The sequence below is a fragment of the Phoenix dactylifera genome, unplaced genomic scaffold (genome assembly GCF_009389715.1).
Source record: "Phoenix dactylifera cultivar Barhee BC4 unplaced genomic scaffold, palm_55x_up_171113_PBpolish2nd_filt_p 000664F, whole genome shotgun sequence".
NCBI classification, from domain to species: domain Eukaryota; kingdom Viridiplantae; phylum Streptophyta; class Magnoliopsida; order Arecales; family Arecaceae; genus Phoenix; species Phoenix dactylifera.
The window spans coordinates 243,171-263,187 of NW_024068051.1; the positions used below are offsets into that span (position 1 = coordinate 243,171).

Below are 20,017 nucleotides of genomic sequence, written 5' to 3' on the forward strand. Positions count from 1 at the left end.
GCTTTTTTTCTTTATGTTTTGTCTTTGAGACCTTTTCTACGGTGGGCCTTCTTTGGGCCGGAGCCCTAGGCAACCGCCTTAGTTGCCTAAGAATTGGGCTGGCCTTAGATAAAGCAGTGCAGCTTAAAGCATGAGGCATCTCAATAACATACAATTATATTAATAAACTTTTATATCCTTTTCTCAGAGAACTCAAATTACAATATATAGCCTACCCTCAAAAACAAAAAAACATAAAAAAATAGATAAGCAGAAAGCAGCTCCTAGTCCCTAACCTCTTTATGTAATAAAAATAAAAATATGTTTGCACTCCTTGATCCTCATTTAATGCCATTCTATGAATACATGCTGTCATCCAAGGAGAATCTGATTTCAATTAACAAAGCCAGAGCTCTCTCTCTCTCTCTCTCTCTCTCTCTCTCTCTCTGTGGCTTATGAACTAAGCTGCTGTAACAATTCTCAAGCACCAACTGCAGATCAAAAGCATACAATTTAGTCCTTCCTCGTAGATGCAGATAAAACCTGTCCCAAACAGTACCTGTCCATGGAGGAACCCAACATCGCATAGTAATAACTGTTTCCAATGTACTGCTTTTCAAGTAACAAGCAATTATATTTCAACCATGACTAGTATTTATAACGTTTATGATCCCTATCTGTATACTCTGAACATCCTGCTCCAGCTCCCTCTCGTGATGGGTGGGAAGTTCCATAATGCTGCACACTCTCCGAGCGTCTTCCCATGCCCATATCTTTCTCACTGACCAGATTTGGAGGACCTTGATAGTCATCTCGTTTCCTTTTCACACCATCCAACCATCCTGTCCCAGAAACCTCTCTCAAGGGGTATCTTGTGTTTGTAACTTTCCCATTGCTACTGCGTACCTTTGGAGAGGGGAATTCATGCTCATCAAGAGATGATAATTCTCCTTCCTCTGCATTTGCTTGGTCTGGTTCAAAACCACAATCGATGTCAGTTTTATCTTCAGAATTAGATCTGAGCTTACTCTTTTCCTGTGAAGCTTGTTGTTCTGAGGACCTAAAATTCCTCATATCTTTGCTTCCAACTTGCTCTGTACGCTCATTATCAAGTTCTTTCTTGTTCGGGGGTTTAAGCCAGGCAGGTCTTCTATCCTGCTTTATTTTCTCATCATCGACCACCAACTCAATTCCATTTTCAAGCTCCCTTTCAATGAGATCATCTTCATCCATTATGTCAGTTTTCTTAGCTATGTCATTTCGGAGCTTCCGCCTCTTCTCCAAAGCAGCTTTAACTTTGTCCTTGTCAATCTTCGTGATTGCATCTGATGGGCAGTACCCTCTAGCAGTTTCATCATACTTGAAGTTCTGTCCACGAGTGCTGCTGGACATTGCAAACGAACTATCATCCTTCCATTCCTTTGTCTCCATTGTTTTACCTTTTTCAGCTATTGCTGCATCTCCCAAAGGTCGATCAAGTGTGGCCCTGCAATAACTTGAAGCTTCTGTAGCGCTCTCTGTGCAGCCAGAAAACTTCTCCACTTCATGATGAGAGCAATCCTTGCCTTCGATATCCATGTTGTGGTCCCATATCATGCTTTTACTGTCAGCACTCCAATTGTCATTACTTTTTTGTGTACTCTGAAACCCAGTACGATAATTATCAGCATGCGAGTGGGACCCCACAGGCCTAGCAGGTGGTTGAGGTTGTCCTCCTTGCTTGAAATTAACACCCCCAGCATCTTGAGCAGGCCCATTTACTGATACCGAGCTCTCACTAACAGTTGAGGTTGTTGGTGCATGCTGGTTAGTCCCACCACCTGTGCTTCCTTCTACTTCATTGACATGAGAAGGTTGCCCCGTACGATTTTGCTCATAGAGCTCCAACATCTGATTGCTAACATCTGCATGCAATACATTCAAGAATAGGAATCAATGCCCATCATAAATGTGCAAAATGTCTGAAACCAAAAGTATTTTAACAAAAAGTAGAACCTTCCAACTGCCGTGGGGTGACATCAAATTCTTGCCACCAGACCTTATCACCATCAGACGGCAACTTCACTTTAAGAAACTTAGCAGCAAGAAAGACGGCACCAGCTGCTACATGATGGGGCTTAAATTGCAGGCAGAGCGATGTCCGCAGTCTGCATACCCCACATAAGGAATGAAGAAACGATGAAAGGAAGTCAATGTAATCCACAATGGAAATTACTAGAAACTGATGCAAACAATAATAGAAGGCTTGACACACCCATCATTTACAAAATTCCATGCAACTTGAGCAAGAGCATTCTGTGCCACTTTGAATCTTTTGATTGCTTCAACAAGGGGTTTATAAGGATGGTGCACATTCAGATCAAAACCAAGTGTGGCAAGAACAACCCGTTCCCCCAATAAAATGAGCTCCTTCTGCTGTTCATATACTTCCTACAGATAGCAAACAAAATTCACATTAGAGAAAAAAAGATGCTTGGTTGATAAGCCAAATGCAAAGAAGACAAAGGAAACAATTGCAAAGATAGGGAAAGAATCTATCTGGAGAAGAAAATGTAAAATGTGAGTGGAAATAAGACATTAGGTAAATGCTGATAATAAAATCAGTAATAATAGTAACTATCCTATTCATGTCAAATTAAGATAGATTATGATGATTAACAAAAAGCAAAAGTTAAACCTTAAACATACCTTCTGCTTGATTTTCTGGACAGCTGAAGGGTCCTTTTTATGCATAATTTCATATGAAACAAGTATGACATCTTTCAGTGGGCGAGGGGTTTCTTCAACCTTTCCGGCAAGAAACATGCAGACAGTTGCAATGGTCTGTATGATATACGTACATAGTTGGAATTAAGCAAAGTATACAATGCGAGCAGAAGCTTTTCAATTAATTAGTTTTCATTTAAAAAAAGAATATCTGTCTATGGAGATTTACTTAAATCAATAAAAATTTGTCCAGAAACAAAATACCATGTAATTGACAAATTATGGATCTGAAGAATAATGATAAATCAATGTGCCTCAAAAAGAACCTAAGTTCCAGCAGAAGAGTAGCCAAATCAAAACATGGGAGACGAATTGAAACCAATCAAAGAAAAGCATCATTATAAAGTCCACAGTAGATCTGAACAGACAGCAACATTAGAGGGCCATGCTCGGGCAGTAAATCACCAACAACAACACTCGCCACCAACATACCCAAAAACCACAGCAGCTTATCAGACCATCAATCTAAATATGTAAAGGATCGGGCATGACACAGAAGGAATAAGTCTCAAGAAAGCCACCAGAAAAAGCCTAACCTTGAAGTCTATATTTGATTGGACAGGCAAGACTGATCCAATGAATAAAGTTAGACCACTTCAGTCAACCAGCTAAGCTGAAGAAAAGAGACCCTACAAATAAATAAACAATCTAAAGCAAACTTTAACTCCATAAAATTCATCTATTGGGCTTGAACATGCCATCAAAAAAAAAAACATAAAAAAACATAATGTGCAGAGACCTCGAATTCCAGGATAAGGTTTATAAGGAACTTCGGCGGTGGAAAATCATATTATGTTCTGAAAATAATGTTATACAGCATAGCCAGTGCTTGATTTTAAAAACTCATTTTCTTATGATTGATATCTAACAGAGACACCATAGTGATTTTGAAGAGTTCCTAAAAAACATCCTGACAAGCAACCCTGAGTTTATTACAACCTTCAAAATAGACTTTGAGAAATAAAAAAAAAATGTGAATTAATGTGAGGATATAGATTAAATAATTCACCATACCAACAGTCATGGTCAAACTGCAGAGCCAAATCTTGATTACGAAAACTCAATCTATCTCTCGACTGATATCTCACATAGGCATTATAGTGATATTGAAGAGTTTCTAAAAAATTCTGACACGCAATCCTAACTTGATAACAATCTTCAAATATAATATACACCAAGGTTTCTGGTTCGACCTATACCGAGCCGACCTGATGGGGACCGGGTTGGTTCACCTATTTTTTATGGAATCAGCTCTGAACATGCCGGAACCAGTCCCAAACCGATAAGAACCAGTTGCGAACCACACAGACTTGGCCCGAACCAGCCGATTCTATACACAACCGGTTCGTCCGGTTCGCACCGAGTCGAACCGATTCCAAACCGCCCCCCCTCCCCCCTCTCTTCCTTTTGTTTTAAAGGTAAGTTGGGAAGTCCCGAGAAACTAACCTATTCAAATAATCTCTCCTTCCTTGTGGCTAAAAACACATTGATTCAGTACGATTGAAGAAGGATCCAACCCTGAATAAGGTATGCTTCCTCTCATCATCTCATTTTCTCTATTTTTTTTGGGACGCCAAAAAATATTTTGAAATTTACAAAATAAGGAAGGATCATGCCAAAATTTTGATTTTAGCTTTTTTTTCATAGACCAAAATATTTAGAGGGGCACTGACAGCTTTGGAGTCCGACAACTGTCGTAAATAAATAAAGTATGAATCCAGATATACTATACATTAACGATAACAATTACCTGGCTTTAGATGGTTACTAATATGATACTATCTTATATATAAATTTTTTCAATGTTTTTGCAATTGAATGGTGGATTTATTTTGGTTTGTTCGTGAGAAATCTTAAGCGACTAACTATCTGAATCTTCTTCCAAAAGATCTTCTCGAGTGGTTGTAAGCGCAACTAGTCCACCTCCCACAACAAGCAAAAGAATTGTCTAACACAGAAGCGCCTTAACGATCTTGTATATGTTCATACAATCTGAAATTGAGATTGAAGTGCATTGAAGAGGAAGTGGAGCTAAAGTACACAAACGATCCATAATAGTTTCGTTGACGATGAGGATGATCGTATGATCGGATGGCTTGTGGGCCAGTAGCAAGAGCCGAAGCTTGAGCGAGAATCGCCTCCACGACCAGCCAGTTTCATAGCCAACAAAGCTAGGATTGATGCAGGACAATAGATAGATTGCAATATGGTCACACATCCTTCCAGCTGATCAGCCACAGTCATAGGGGTCACTGGGGAGTCGGTTATCACGACTCCTTGTCCGAGACATCCTCTCAGAGATATGATTGAGAAATGCTTAGACGAGACCACCACGCTACTCGGTCGACTCGGTCAGAAGGGTGACATTTATCCTTCCAGCATAACCAGACAGAGAGGGGCATGAAGAGTAAGCAGGCAGTTGCTCAGCACAAAAAAAAAAGAAAAGGCAGTTTACAGCCCCCATAGAGTTGTAGAGAAGCCAGTTCACTTACATTCAGAGATCAGGAGCAGCAGCAATGATAGTTCTGTTGGTCATGGATCTACTAGCCAGAGAGAGAGTGAAGGACATAAGACTACCATTTATGAGACAGAGCCGCAGGATAGTCTTCAATTCACCGATGAGACTTAGTTTACAAATGCTACACAAGATATGGACCATAACGCATGATCTGATAGAGCCCGATAGGATACGATTACATATAGGAGACAGACTCCTCGAGGTTATTCAGAAGGATACGACTACAGCTGCAGATGACCTCGCACGTGGAGTAGGATCCATGGGCGTATCAAGTTTCGAGTCGTATACTAAATCCTATTATCTACAACCACAAACAGCTTATGACCTATACGGATTTGGATATGGATATGATGTGTCTAAGACATCGTCTTTCGGTGACTATTACCTTATACAGCCCGAAGCATTTTACGGATCGAATTTCGCCGTCGATGTATTCAGGATGGGCTCCTCCACAAGCGTATTATCAGCCAGAAGGCATCTCCTAGAGCCAGAACTTCAACGAAAGATCCAACAATGCTTATAACCCAAAGCGCGTTCCTTATGGGATGAACATACAAGACTACGTCGGTTGGTTAGGAGGGTGTACTAATGTGCCCTCCTGGCTTATGCTAGATGATCTGGATATCTACGAAATGCATCGCCACTCGACGAAATTTTCGATATCGGTATGTATGTTGTACTTTAAATATATAAAATTGATTTTATTATTTTATATTTTGTACCTCACTTGTTGATTTTAGGATATTTCATGTTGTTCTTATAGCATGCAACATCTCAATAATCATTTTATGTATTGTATCACTTTTAAAACAAGTTACATCATTTGGATTATACCAGGGATCATAGAAACATCAAATTATACTTAAAATCATTAAAAAAGTTGAAAAAAATGATTACAATTAATCAAACTCGAAAAACTTTAAAAGAAAAAATTGGGCATGCCAGTTGCTTGTACCGACCCATCTGTCGACTCGTACGGATTCGTCGGGTACCAGTTTGGCGGACCTTGATACAAAAGTAGTCTTAATTAGGTGCAACAATAAAGATCACATAATGTATTGGACCAACTCTCCATATCAAAAGCTTCATAAAATATTTTTAATAGCTTTATCACATATTTCAACATTGAACATATGCAACAAAGGGACAAAACACAAAGGCAGATGCCATTAGCCAATGTCACAGCTTATCTTTTACCAAAAGAGAAAAATCCATGGTTATGAATGCAGAAAAACATAAGCATCTAATTAGCAGTAGTATTCTGTTCTTGATCCTTTTTATGCCTTTACCATACATAACTGATTAAAAAGATTTTACATATGTATGCGTTTGTGTATAATACATAGACATATAATCGATTGACAATGGAGTGAATAAAGGCTTATCATACCATATCCCATATCCTCACTACCAGTCCAGGAAATATAATTTTAATTGGTGAGGATCATCAAATTGCATGGAAATTGTTCATATATGTAATTACTCAAAGATTATTACACTTGCCACAGATACACTTCATATCTATTTTGTATATCTGAGGGGTCCTGCTTCCTTGAATTTTTTTTTTTTAAAAAAAAGAAATGGCGGTCCGATAACCATATTAGTCGGCAAGAGAATTTCTTTTTCCATCTAATAAGCATTCAGAATAACTAGGAAAGAAAATCTTGTATATCAAAGCTATCTAAGAAAGGTGCAAGTTCTGCAGTGCAAGAGCTCAAGAGTTCATGGGAGAATTTTCTCCCTCTTAGCTCCACCAATTTCAACAACTCAATCCCGACCTTTTTCCCCGATTCCCATCTTAACAGAATCCTTGGTTGAAAATGTAGTAGTATTTCAAAGTAAAATATTCATCTTGTCCCTTTGAAGTTCAATCTGCACAAGGAAGACAAGGCGATGGATTTTCGCAAAGACTAGATGATAAAGAAGACAATAATTAACACTACTATCTACCCATGAATTCACTCAGAATGTTAGGTATATGTATCGCTCAAGTGCTATCTTTATTTGTATTAACCTCAAAAATTACTCATAAGATTTTGTGCCCAATGTAATTTTACATAAAGTTCATTTGGCTTCTAAATCAAATGCTTGCAGCACTACCCAATCAATCCCACCTACAAAATTTCATGGAATTCATGATATTCGCCCTACAAGTGATAAGCCACTCCCAGACCCTGCTCATTTCTTCATTTTGGGTGGTCTTCTATGGTTGACCATCCATGGTAGGGCATTGCATGTGACACATTACAATAAGCTAGTTCGTTGGTTAACCTCACCGAGAATAGAAGTGTCTGCCCACCATGCTAGGCATGGACCAAAACCAACCTAGTGTTACTTGGACATGGGAAACGGGTGTCAAATGTCCGAGAGTCCAGAAGCATCCAACACAGAAATCTTCCACCAATCAGACATGGGGACACCACCTTGTTATCTTATGTGTATATATAAATATGTAATGATGGTATGCATATAATGAAATAATGAGCTCGGACCCCATACTACTTAAGTACATAAAGTTCATAAATGGTTGCTACTTGTTTTATTTAGAATTTAAAACTTTCAAATTAAAAGTACCAAAGTAGACATATAATCATTATGGCATTCATAATTTGATGGTATGAAGTGTCCAAGAGTGTCATGAAGTGTCCCTAGTTATCCAAGTGTCCGATATGTCAAAATACAAAATATTTGGAGTGCCCAGGACCTAGCTAACATTGCTAACCCTTTGGCATTGTGCATGCTCATGCATTGCCAAGCACTGTCACCATCATATCACAACAACTAGGTACATATCACCCTAATGCAAGGCTCGCATAACTCTAAGCATACCACACTTGAAAACTGTACACCTACACATAGTCCTAGAAATAGGCTCTGGCCATCTTCAAGTCGGGCTTTGGCCCCAACCTGAGAAGGTCCAATTTAGGCTTGCCAATGCCCAATTTATGTTCTGGGCCGAGTTCACGTCTAACCTTGGCTCAACCTGAAGACCAGCCTAGCTCCCCTAATAATTACCTCCCCCCCACCCCTCCGGCTCGCCCCCTTCCTATGGCCCCTTCTCCCCGACCCTTCTTTTCTCCCCAATTGTCACAAGGGAGTCAACACCCTCACCTTTAACTCTCTCTCCCTCTCTTCGTTCCTCCCTCTCAACATCGCTTCCTCTCTCTTTCTCTCGACAAACTCTCCCTCTCTTCATCCCTCTCTCCCTCTCAGATCTATCTTCCTCCCTTCTCCTCCTCCCCTCTCGATATCACACTCCTTTGCGTCTCCCCCCCCCCCAAAAAAAATAAAAAAATAAAAGAAATAAAAAAAAAAAACTCCACCCCTCTCAAGTGGACAACAATAGATCAGGAGCGAATGAAGCTACTAGTTGATTTGGGTCTTTGACTAGTTGGCTAAAATTCAATTCGAGCTTGTTGGGCTGGGATACGAGTTGAGCCCATTGGACTTCGGACTAAGGTCAAGTTTCGACTCTAAGTCAAGTTGGGGTTGAACCTTGAAAAAGAAATTTAAATTTTTCCCGATAGGCACAAGCAAGAGGAAGCCCGAACCTACCTTATTCCATCGCTACTCAATAGCTCACTATAGCACTATTTTACACATTTTTAGCTACATTGATGAGATCATTACTCGCTCTTCCATTTTTTTCACCCTTGGTATTGAAGTTTGACTTTCATGCATATGTTGATACTAATTACGACAGTGATCCTATTGACTGATATTTCAAACCAACTTCTATCCATCTTCTGTGACTCCCTTGTGTCCTATGAGAGCAAGAAGCAAGATGTCATTTTCTGGTGTATGGTGCTAAAATAGAATCACGTGACAGCCAATCTGACTGCAAAAATTGACTTCATTGTGTTCTCTCAAAAATATGACTATAATTTAGAACCACATCTTATTGTGACAACAAAAGGGTAATCTAGATTGCAAACAAATCCACTTTTCCACAAGCAAAAGGCAAACTTTGGTCGATTGCTACTTTGCTCTTTAACTTTATCCTCACCCTTTCACTAGGGCGTGGCAATCAAGTCAGGTCGATACGGTTAGTCGGACGTGAAGTCGGGGTCAAAAATTGGTCAACCCAAACCCAGCCTGTTTATAATTAGATCAAAAAATTCAGATCTAAACCTAACCTGTTTATTAAATAGGTAAACCCAATCCAACCCACATAACCCGTTTATTAAACATGTCAAGTTAGGTTAATGGTTAATGAGTTTTTACCAGATTGAATGGATTTAAATAGATTTAGCAAGTCAGATTAAACAGGATAAAAAATAGATTAAGCAGTTTTAAACGGATCTTAAACAGATTAAATGGGTCGGGTTCTGACCAGACCCAATTATTAAATTGGTCAAATTTACTGGTCAAATGTCTAAACTTGAACCCAACCATTAATAAACAACTCTGCGGGTTGATCTGTTTGTGACCCAAACTATTTATACCAAATCCGAACCTGCTTAAAGCAGGTCGTTCACGGTTGGATTATACGGTCATAAATTGCCACCTCGACCTTTCACTTCCTGCTTGTCTTTTATCAAGCAATTTGCAGAATTCTCAAAAGGCTCAAACTACCAAGTGCTTTTTTATTCACTTCTTAACAAGCTCTCAATCATAGATCCACCATGAAAAGTTGAGGGGGAGGGCATTCTTATACATATGTATATAGTATATAGTATATAGTATATACAATAGCGTTTGTATGTCTTCCTTCACATACCATTCTTAAGGGCATGTGCCCATCTTTGGATGATCAAAAAAAGAAAGAAGGAACACGAACATGAAGAGTGGCAAATTGGCATGTTTTTTAATAGCTGAATCAAAATACATATAATTTATTTTCTTAAGGACAATTACTGGATGTTATTAGGTGGTCTATTTAAAGAATCTTTCTAGAAGACTTACATTATTGGAAGTTTGGGATGGTCAACTAATCTATTTGAATTTAGTAAAACTAAGAAAGTTGAAATCAATGTGACAGAACTAGGAAGGTAGACTGAAAAATGAGCATATTAGAAGTGCCACAGGAACTATACCAATTGAGGACCGAATGAAGAAGAATCAAATGAGATGATCTAGCAAATCATCAGAGGGAGTAAGTCTTGAAGCTACCCAAGTGGAGATTGTGCTAAAGGATATGAGAAGACTTAAAAACAGCATTAAGGTAAGCCTAAATAAAAACCCTTGACAAGTAAAGATTTGTAAAGCCGACATCAAATTGTTACAACAAGGCTTGGTGTTATCATATTAATTATTCATTGGCTTAATTGAATGCTTCTTTTTTTTTATCCTAAATTAATACAAATGATTTGCAGGCATGCATCGAAGGATATACCTTCTGACGAGAAACAAGCACCAGTACGTGATTCAAGATGCCAATTCATAACTGGATCGAGACATCCTGCCCAACCTAGTCAAAACCAAGGGGGACGGGTTGGTACCAAGGCTGATGCAGCCTATTACCAAAGCACCACCTGACTGATCCCTCATTTTGAAAAAAAAGGAGAAGGAGAGCTCAAGAGTCACTCTCTTTTGTTATGGGTGGCAGTCCAAGAACGAGAGAAGGGGAGGGAGGGAGGGGGGAGGGGGGGGAGGGGAGGGAGAAGACGAAGAGGAAGAAGAAGAGAAAGGAGAGGGGAAGGAGCCTAGAGATATGAAAATCACCTGCTGCGAGCCATGGTCCTTGTATGCTAAGGCGGAGATTAATTAATTGCTGCCACAGCAGGCGCCTATCTGTAGACAGATTGGATCCAAAAATGGAATATAAAGTCAAGCTTTTCAAGGTCCCCTTCTCAGAACAGCAGCAAGTCAGCACCTGGTCAATTCGAAAATTTTGGAATATCCCCAAAAACGAGACCTATAGGAGCAAATTATCCCTATAGGAGAGCTAGTTATAGTTGGCCATAAGGTCACACCCCTTCTTCATTCTATGAGCTATTCTAGAACTTCAGGTTTCACAGACTTTTGTGAAAAAATTCATCTAAGATAAACAAACTGAACAAATTGAAAAACACAAAAAAAAAAATCCAGTGTGGTATTAGTATGCAAGACCATCACCAGAGTCGAGACTGTAGAATCCTAATACCATACCAACCCAATGAAATACCAGCAAGGTCTTGATGCTGGTATTTCAAACCATGAGCTGAGGCCCATATATGGACCGGCCACCAAGAAAAGAGAAAGGTTCTTCCCAACACTTTGGGCATCCTTGGACCCAAACAAGAGATGTTCCTCCCTCTGTTCTTTTCTGGAATATTGGGGAGTCTAGTGGGTTTAGGAGTCCTTGAGAGTTTATGTAATTTAGTCTTTGCTGATTGGATGATTAAAGGCTTCCTTTCCTGACTGAGATACATGTGCTGTCTTTCTTCCTTCATCTTGGACCCAAATAAGAGATGTTCCTTCCTCTCTTCTTTTCTAGAGAGGTGGCTTATGTAATTATAGGGGATATTTGGGAAGTCCGATAGTGGTTTAGGAGTCCTTGAGAGTTTATCTAATTTCGTCTTTGACGACTGGAATAAATTAAAGGCTTTTTTTTCCTTAACTGAGATACATGTTGCTCTATTTCTTCCTTCTTTCATTCATTTTCTTTCATCCCTTTTATCCTCCTCTTTACTTCGTTCTAATCTTAATCTAATTATTTCCGCTCTGCTTGATGGCAAGATTTCATGTGCAATGAATCAGTAAACTAATATCCACAGCAAGTAATAGATCACTACATTCATGTTAATAGCAAGTTATTGCTGAAATCCTGCACGCAGAAATTCAGGACAGCAGTGCAGTCTTTTCTCTGTTTCAACTGTGCCTGCTTGAATCTATGGTCAATAGCCAGAAATCCCTTTGCAACACTGAAATTTCCATCTGCAACGCATCCTAACCCATTTTTGAGCAAACCTAGGTAACTCTAGGAAGGTCTACTAGCAATTGTAACACATTCTGCAAATATCTCGTGAATTCTAAGTCTTTTTAATCAAAATGAATCATGTGTGTTCAAATTTTTTTCAAATACTAATCTTTAATTTTCTCTTACTTTTCCGAGTCCTGATATTTTTCAGATCTTCTCTAGTTATTTTTCTGCTATGCCATGGATTTTTGACTGCACTTGATTCTAAATGGCAGCTTTCTGGTTATGGTTAACCTATTTAAATCTGTAACAACATAAGGTGTATGGATATTAACACACTTTGGCCAAGTTTAGCAAGTATCCTTCGCATTAAAATATCTCATCCAAGGTACTAGTGTTCCAAACAGAAGGTGTTACTTTAAATAGTAGTGAAGTTTTAAGGTTACCAACAGTTAAACGCCAGTTAGAAAAGATGGTAGACCATTTCCAACACATCAGACCAAAGCATTTGCAAGTCCTGCAGGTTTCCTCAAAAATGTAATGAAAATTCAAGTTTCATTCTTTGCAAGAGGACAAACCAGGTTAAGACTTTAGAGAAGGATGCTCAAACTTCTAGGAAATTTCAAAGTATATTCTCCTCAAATCCCTATATCCATATAGCATACATATCCTAACAATCCTACATATTTATTCTTCACTTATTTAACATTCCTAAGCCTTTCATATGATCTCAATGTCTTTCTAAATCATAAAAACAATATATTGCCAGCCTTTTTCCTTTTCAATTCTAGTTAAACATTAAATCATGGAAGACTAACCTAAAAGAATAGGTTTAGACAACAAGTTGTCTTTCTAAAGAGCCCCAAATTGTCTCGATTCTTACATCACATTACCTTCTTACAGAATATCTTCACAACTCTTTTTTCTTTTCTTTCTTTCTTGGATAAACTAAGCATACAAAGTAGATCAAGCTCTATGATACCAAGTTACCAACAGCATGGACGCAGTACAGAATCAGGTTTGAACATGTATCCTACTAGGTGAGCATCAACAATACCTAACAGATGCATTGTCTTTAATGATTCCAATTGACACTTAGCAACCAAATTTAAAAACCCAACTTAAAGCAGTGTTGCCTCCTCAGAGAACTTGGTTGCCTCCAGTCCTTGTCCAAAACAAGCAGGTCCTGCAGTCAGTCCCCTCATGTAAGTTGACCCGAAAAAAACCCTGTAAGTAGTTCCAACCAAAAATTCCTCCAACCATTCCCTTAATTAGTAACTTCTCTCAAAAGTAAATAGTTCTGAATGTAAACCTCTTGAACAGAACCATCATCAGCAAAAGCCCACAATAGTCTCCATGCTCATCTCCTCCCATTACTGCAATGCTGTCTACAGGCTATCCAGAAGATCTTGATTGAATTTGTAGTTAATTTTCCCAAGAAACCAAATTAGCTTGACAACAAGGTCTATGCAGCAATGGTGAATAATGCAGGAAAGAATATCAAGACTTCTGATCTAATTGCAACTTTATGCTGCATTAAAACTAGATTCTAAGAAAGTGATAAGGGAACAACTTTTGACTTTTGAGGCCATTCTGATGTATCCTAATTCAACCCTCAGTGAATTTCAGTCAATAAAAGAAACGATGTGGATATATTGCAAAGAAAGATTGTCATTAATACACTGTAAATAGACCCAAGTATTTGCCTTCTTGATGGTTCCACATCATCTCCTTTCATTTCCTCCCAGCACAACTTCTGCATTCTATAAGCTTATAACCTTTGAAAGCCACACCTTGATAGATCACTTAGCTATTTACTTACAGAAGATAACAATAAACTTCTTACTGGCACATGACTCCATTTTTTATATTGAAAGACCAAACTCCAATCAATAAAAATCACAAGGCCTAGAAAAAGCAAACTACAAGCATAAAACAACTAACCAAATTTTCCCCAGCTTCTGTATCAGATGATAAATCTGAACCCTAACCCCTCAATTCCCCAGTTCATCATAGGCCCATAGCACTATCAAGCATGTTATTTATAAATGTGACAGTTACAACCAAAGAATCTGTGCAGGAGGTGAGATGGCAGTTTGCCTAGCATGCAATAACTTTGTGGAAAGTCAAACAACATAAGCAGCATCACATACTTACCCTCCTGTCATTCTTTGCATGAGATTGGCGAAGGAAGAAGCGGTGACAAAATACTATTGCAGTAGCTATTGTCACCTGAGGCCTGCAACACAAATAATTTTCATCAAGTTTTGAGCATGGTCAAAGAAGGCATCATGTCATATTTCGCAATGTTCACTTAAAAATTTACACACTGGTGAATATCTAATAATGGCATCACCAAGACAGCTATAAAAGATTAAAACAAGGTTTGTCGTACCGATCAATACCGTACCATACCGGACATACTGTACCAAAAAGCAATATGCAATCTCAAATTGTACCTACACTCGGTACGTCTCGTCGTCTTATACCATACCATGCTAACACTGTAATAAGATAATATCAGTACGGGGTCCAGTACCGAGACGGTAAACCTTGGATTAAGATGTATACCAATGTAGGTATATCACGTGATCAACATATCAAGCTAAACTTCTATGCCATATACTATAACCATATTCCACAGAGCTAACGACAACAATAAAGGCAGAATATTAATTGGCCTGCAAATGTATACCTCATAGAACAGTTATATATTGGTATCTGATTTCCGAAATTAACAAGCACAATACAGTGGAAATATTACCAATTTGAAAACAGGCTGATCTTAACAAATTAGACATTTTGGTCAGCGACGAGTAATCAACAGATCTGTCTTTGTAATATCTGATAAGCCAAACTATCAATGAACACAATGTATTTTAACGATATAAGCTGCTTAGAGTGCAGCATCTCCACTACTCTTTCAACCTGTACTAATAATTTCCATCTAGAATTAAACATAAGGTCACAAAACTGGTCTTAAACCTTGAGATGGCATATGCATGTACCCACACGCCACACTTCATCTATGCATCATCATGCAATACCATCATGTACTCAACATTAAAGGCATATCAATACAGGATCAAGGTAAGTTGCAGCTTACAGGTGTAGCATCAATTTACTATTGTGTTTAAAGCCGCACAATAAATACGATACACATGCCTATACCATATTAAAAAGTGAGAGACTGGAATTCTAGAAGCATTTTAGAAACATCCCATCTATCAGCAATGCTCCCAAGATACCCTCCCAGTCTCTCTTCACACTAGTTAACCCACCCCCCTCCCACCAACCTACCTGCATATGATTTATAATCAGCCATGTGCACATTCTCATTTCCATTTATTGGGAACTTCTGCAATCATGGGACTGATGTTGTCCCATCTCCCTAATTACAACTTTTTATGCGTCACATAAGCCAGATTAGAATGGAAGAGTCTGATTTAACTAAAATCTACGCACCCAATAAGAAAGCACCAGTACCACATGGCCATGCCTAAAATGGAAGGATGCTAATTTGATCCTTCTATTTTCTGGTCATGAAGTTTCTCAAGATTTTTACATTAATATAGATTATGCCAGCTGTCAAATAATCTAATTTCCAAACTTCCCATAGCAAAACTTTACATGCAAGAGCTATTATAGAGAGAGGCAGATGGTGGGAGGAAAATGCACTAAAAAGGCATCCCTTCTCTAGTTAGGCAGCACTATATTGCAATCAAAACCAACTCAAAGCCCCCAACTCAAAGCCCCCCATATAAATAAGCCTGTCTACAACAGAGAAATAAAAAATAAGCCCTAAGAAAAAAGGTAGAGAATGAGAAAGCTGTTGGCACATGGTTTACCCAAAGCAGATGAATCGCATGCCAACTTCAGTAATAACAGCCCAAGATATGGGTTCTACAGCACCAACACATCCATTGGTTGCCACAGCTTCACCATTAATGCCAGTGCCAACATATAATCAGAGTTCTAGTCCAGGAGCACTTGGTGCTAGTCTGCTAGAGAAAGAAGACAATGATGGGATCCTCTGACCAAAGATCAGAACTTGCTGTTTTGGGGGTTTGAATCCTTACGAAGGTCCCAGATTTGAGGTCATCTCATCCAAGAGGGTGGTTCAACATAAAGAAGCATAAGGTGGCACAACAAGGCCCACCATGGTAGCAAGCAGCAGAGGCATCAGAATTATTGGGTGATTTGGAAGTGAGACTTACCACTCACCATGAAATTCCTTGCTCTTTTTAATCTTAATATCTTGCTCTTTTTAATCTTAAGGGTTTTTTGCATAGATATCCTTCTAAATATCAGATTTTGCATGAATACCCTTCCAAAATTGATATTTGCATGTATACCCTCGTAAAACTTTGTTATTGTACAAATGCCCCTAATATAACGGTTGTTCTAACAGTGTTAAAAAAATTATATTTTTATTAATTAAAAATAAAATAAAATTTTTAAATCTGCTATTGTCCCTATCTTTTTCTCTTACTATCGGATCGCGATCTATTTGCATGTCTACCCATTAAAGATATTTTAGTCATTTTAATTTAAAACCATTAATTTTTTAGCGTCGTTAGATAGAATGGGTACATATGCAAAAACAAAAAAAAAATATGGTAGAATAGCAAAACAAGTGTTTTACGAGGATATACATCCAAATATCAATTTTGGAAGGGTATTCATGCAAAATCCGATATTTAGGAGGGTATTCATGCAAAAAAACCCTAATCTTAATATCTTACTCTCGGATATGACAGGCTTTGCAATGGTTTGCAATCAACAATAAATTGCAGTTTAAACAACTACCTCTCCACTATTAAATTAGTATCCCACATAATACCCAGCATTTCATACATGACTCCCCAATACTAATATTTTTCCCTTCTCCTCTAATTTATCCTTAATTGCCTCTTAAAAAGTATTCCTTAATGTCTTCTATTAATTACCTTTAATCATGGTGGGCTTCTTAATGCGTGCTATAAATTTCAACTTCGGCAAGAAAATTTGCAAATAATTCCTCCTACCTCACCAATGCAGACAGATAACAGACCATATAAAGCTGCTGTCAGAACTATACTAAAATGAAAATGGATTTAAAAAGAATTGGTATTCAATGACAAACAGATTCTATGATAGCTTTCAATGAACCAAAAAAATACAAAATTTGTAAATGCATATACATATACATATACATATATATATAGATGCTTCAGTTCATAGACTATAAAGAATATAAAAATGACATTTCATTAAAAAAATAAATTAAAGTACAGATAATTTGATTGATATGTCAATGTACATTTATTAATAATATACTTGAAAAAAATGTAGCAACTGGGTTATCAAAGGTTACGTTGCATACTAAGAACTGGTAGACTAGCTATAAACAATATCCACTTTGCATTACGTTGCGAAAAAGTATGTACTATTTCATTTATTGTCTTTATGATTATTATAATATATAGTTTGCTAATTTTAATATCACAAGGTGGTCTTCGATTCACCGGTGAGTCCTAGTTTATACATGCTACACAAAATAGAAACCACGGTACACGATTTGGTGGAGCCCACGAAGATCCAATTGCATATAGGAGACGGGCTCCTTGAGGTCATTCAGGAGAACGCGATAAGCTGCATATGACCTCGCACGTGGAGTAGGATCCATAAAAGTATCATGTTCAAAGTGGTATGCTAAATCCTATTACCGCAGCCACACGCAACCTATAACTCATACAGATATAGATACGGTGTGTCTGAGGCATCATCTACTAGCTACTACCCTAAGCAATTTGGAGCATCTTACGGGTTGGATTTTGCTGTCGGTTTATTCGAATGAGCCTCTTTACAACCGTTTTAGCAATCTAAAGACACCTCTCAAAGCTAGAACTTCAGTGAGAGATCTGAGAGTGCTTATAACCCAGAGTGCATTCCTTATTTGATGAACATAGAAAACTACAACGTCGCTTGGTTAGAGAGATGGGCTGATCTACCTCCTAATTTCACAATCCCTGGAGAGATAGTTCTCTAATAGACCGAGAGATAAGTAATTCGATTATGCTAATGATCCAGATATCTACGAGAAACATTGCCACTCGATGAAATTTTAGATATTGATATGTATGTTGTACTTTAAATATATGTAATTGATTGTATTATTTTATATTTTTTACCTCACTACTTAATTTGAAACGATTTCATATTGCTTCTTGTAGCATGCAACATCCCACCAATCATTTTATATTTTGTATCATTTTAAAATAACAAGATGCACCATTTAGGTTAAATCGAAATCATAGAAACATCAAAAAAAATTAAAAAACATCAAGTTAGATTTAAAATCGTTGAAAAAGTTTGAAAAGATTGATTACCAATTAAATCAACTTAAAAAACTCCAAAAAAATGGGTGTGCCGGTATGGAACAGGCACGCCCAAGCATATCGTGTATTGTATGGTACCGAACTAGTACCGTACCGACTCATCCGCCAACCGGTACGGCCCTGGGTACCAATTCGGCGAACCTTGGAGCAAACCACATTCAAACGTGCTTATTCAAAAATCTGAAATAACAAAAAAACAACATGTTCAACATTTTAGTTTGTAAATTGAAAAATTCATATATGGTTAACATATAAAGCACGGTACCCACAATTTATGTCTAGCCTATCAGGTTAGAACTTGTAATCAAGCCATTAACGAAAGAACAACCTATAAAATGACACAACTTGAAAGCTTCCACATATGATAAGATCCCAAAATAACAAACTTTGTATGATAAAGGGAAACTACATGAATTCATAAAAAGGAAAAAACATGCAATGGGAACTCACACTTTAAGTCTCATGCCTAAATCCTGCAAAAACGTGCAATATGACTTCCGAAGATATGTCTCTTTCTTCAGATCAATGCCATCTCTCCTAGATGGAGAATTTTCTTCAATTTCCTTGCGTAAGAAATACCATCCAGTTCCAGAACAATCAAGTTCCTCCCACTTATCGTAAGAACTATTGTATGATCCACTTTTCGCTGCTCCATGATGTGATGACTCCCCAGGATAGAAGAAGCCAGCCATAGAGACCTTTCACTTTGAGAAAAGTGCAAGGAAGTATCTTATAACCTGAAATACAGCGATATTGCAATTAAACTCCTGCTACTCATTGCAGAAATCTGGTATTTAAAAAAAAAAGGCAAAAGAATTCTTCTCAAGACACTCACATCCAAGTATCAGAAAACATGAACTGCACAGCATTCCAAGACATCAATAGAACCATTTTTCAATAATGCATATTTATCTAATAACCAGAACGAGCAGAGGTAGTTATTCAGCCAATATTGACTAATTAATGCCACTTAAATTATATAAAATCCTTGTGATGGTTCTTACAGCCTCAAATAACTGTCATGTTCAACTGGCATGTAGCATCTTGAATACATCAATCGCGGAACTTAGTTGCACATCTTATGACTATACCAAACCTATCCTAGAAGTTAGGACTTAGTGCAACTTTAAGGTTGCCCTGTACTTAGTGCAACGTTAAGGTTGCTCTGTACTTAGTGCAACGTTAGGTTGCCCTATACTTAGTGCAACGTTAAGATTGCTCTGTACTTAGTGCAACGTTAAGATTGCTCTATTATAACCTGAGTGTCACGGATTCCATACCTGAAAACGACCCCTTCACATGCAGGAGGATGGCTATGTACATCTAAACATCTCAAACCTTGCAGTGGCTAGAGCCTAATGCACTGGGACACCTTACTCAACCTATCCTAACCTGTATAAAGGATGGTTAACTGCTATAGCAATACAATTGCATACATGAACTTCACATACAAAACCAAGTACAATTTTCAAGGTAGGAAAAAGAAATAAAGAATTTAAGATCTTGTGAAAATACAGAAATTCAACATGCTAT

The 20,017-nt window shown here is 37.9% G+C and overlaps 1 protein-coding gene across 1 annotated transcript; it reads right to left on the reverse strand.

The window, feature by feature from the left end:
- Window positions 1–134: 134 nt before the first annotated feature.
- Window positions 135–19,788, reverse strand: LOC120106851 (cyclin-T1-4-like). The gene is made up of 7 exons (XM_039119951.1): window positions 19,765–19,788; window positions 18,935–19,221; window positions 14,262–14,343; window positions 2,668–2,802; window positions 2,234–2,409; window positions 1,975–2,126; window positions 135–1,883 (listed from the first exon to the last, which is right to left on the reverse strand). The coding sequence occupies exons 2-7, from the start codon at window positions 19,174–19,176 to the stop codon at window positions 628–630; spliced, it is 2,043 nt and encodes a 680-aa protein (XP_038975879.1). The 5' UTR covers window positions 19,177–19,221; window positions 19,765–19,788; the 3' UTR covers window positions 135–627.
- Between the last annotated feature and the right edge of the window lie 229 nt (window positions 19,789–20,017).

Coding starts and splice junctions, on each gene's coding strand:
- LOC120106851 (XM_039119951.1), bottom strand. CDS start 19,176: ATGGCTGGCTTCTTCTATCCTGGGGAGTCATCACATCATGGAGCAGCG. Junction 2,410..2,667: donor TCCAGAAAATCAAGCAGAAG/GTATGTTTAAGG, acceptor TGCTATCTGTAG/GAAGTATATGAACAGCAGAA. Junction 2,127..2,233: donor TGGAATTTTGTAAATGATGG/GTGTGTCAAGCC, acceptor TGGGGTATGCAG/ACTGCGGACATCGCTCTGCC.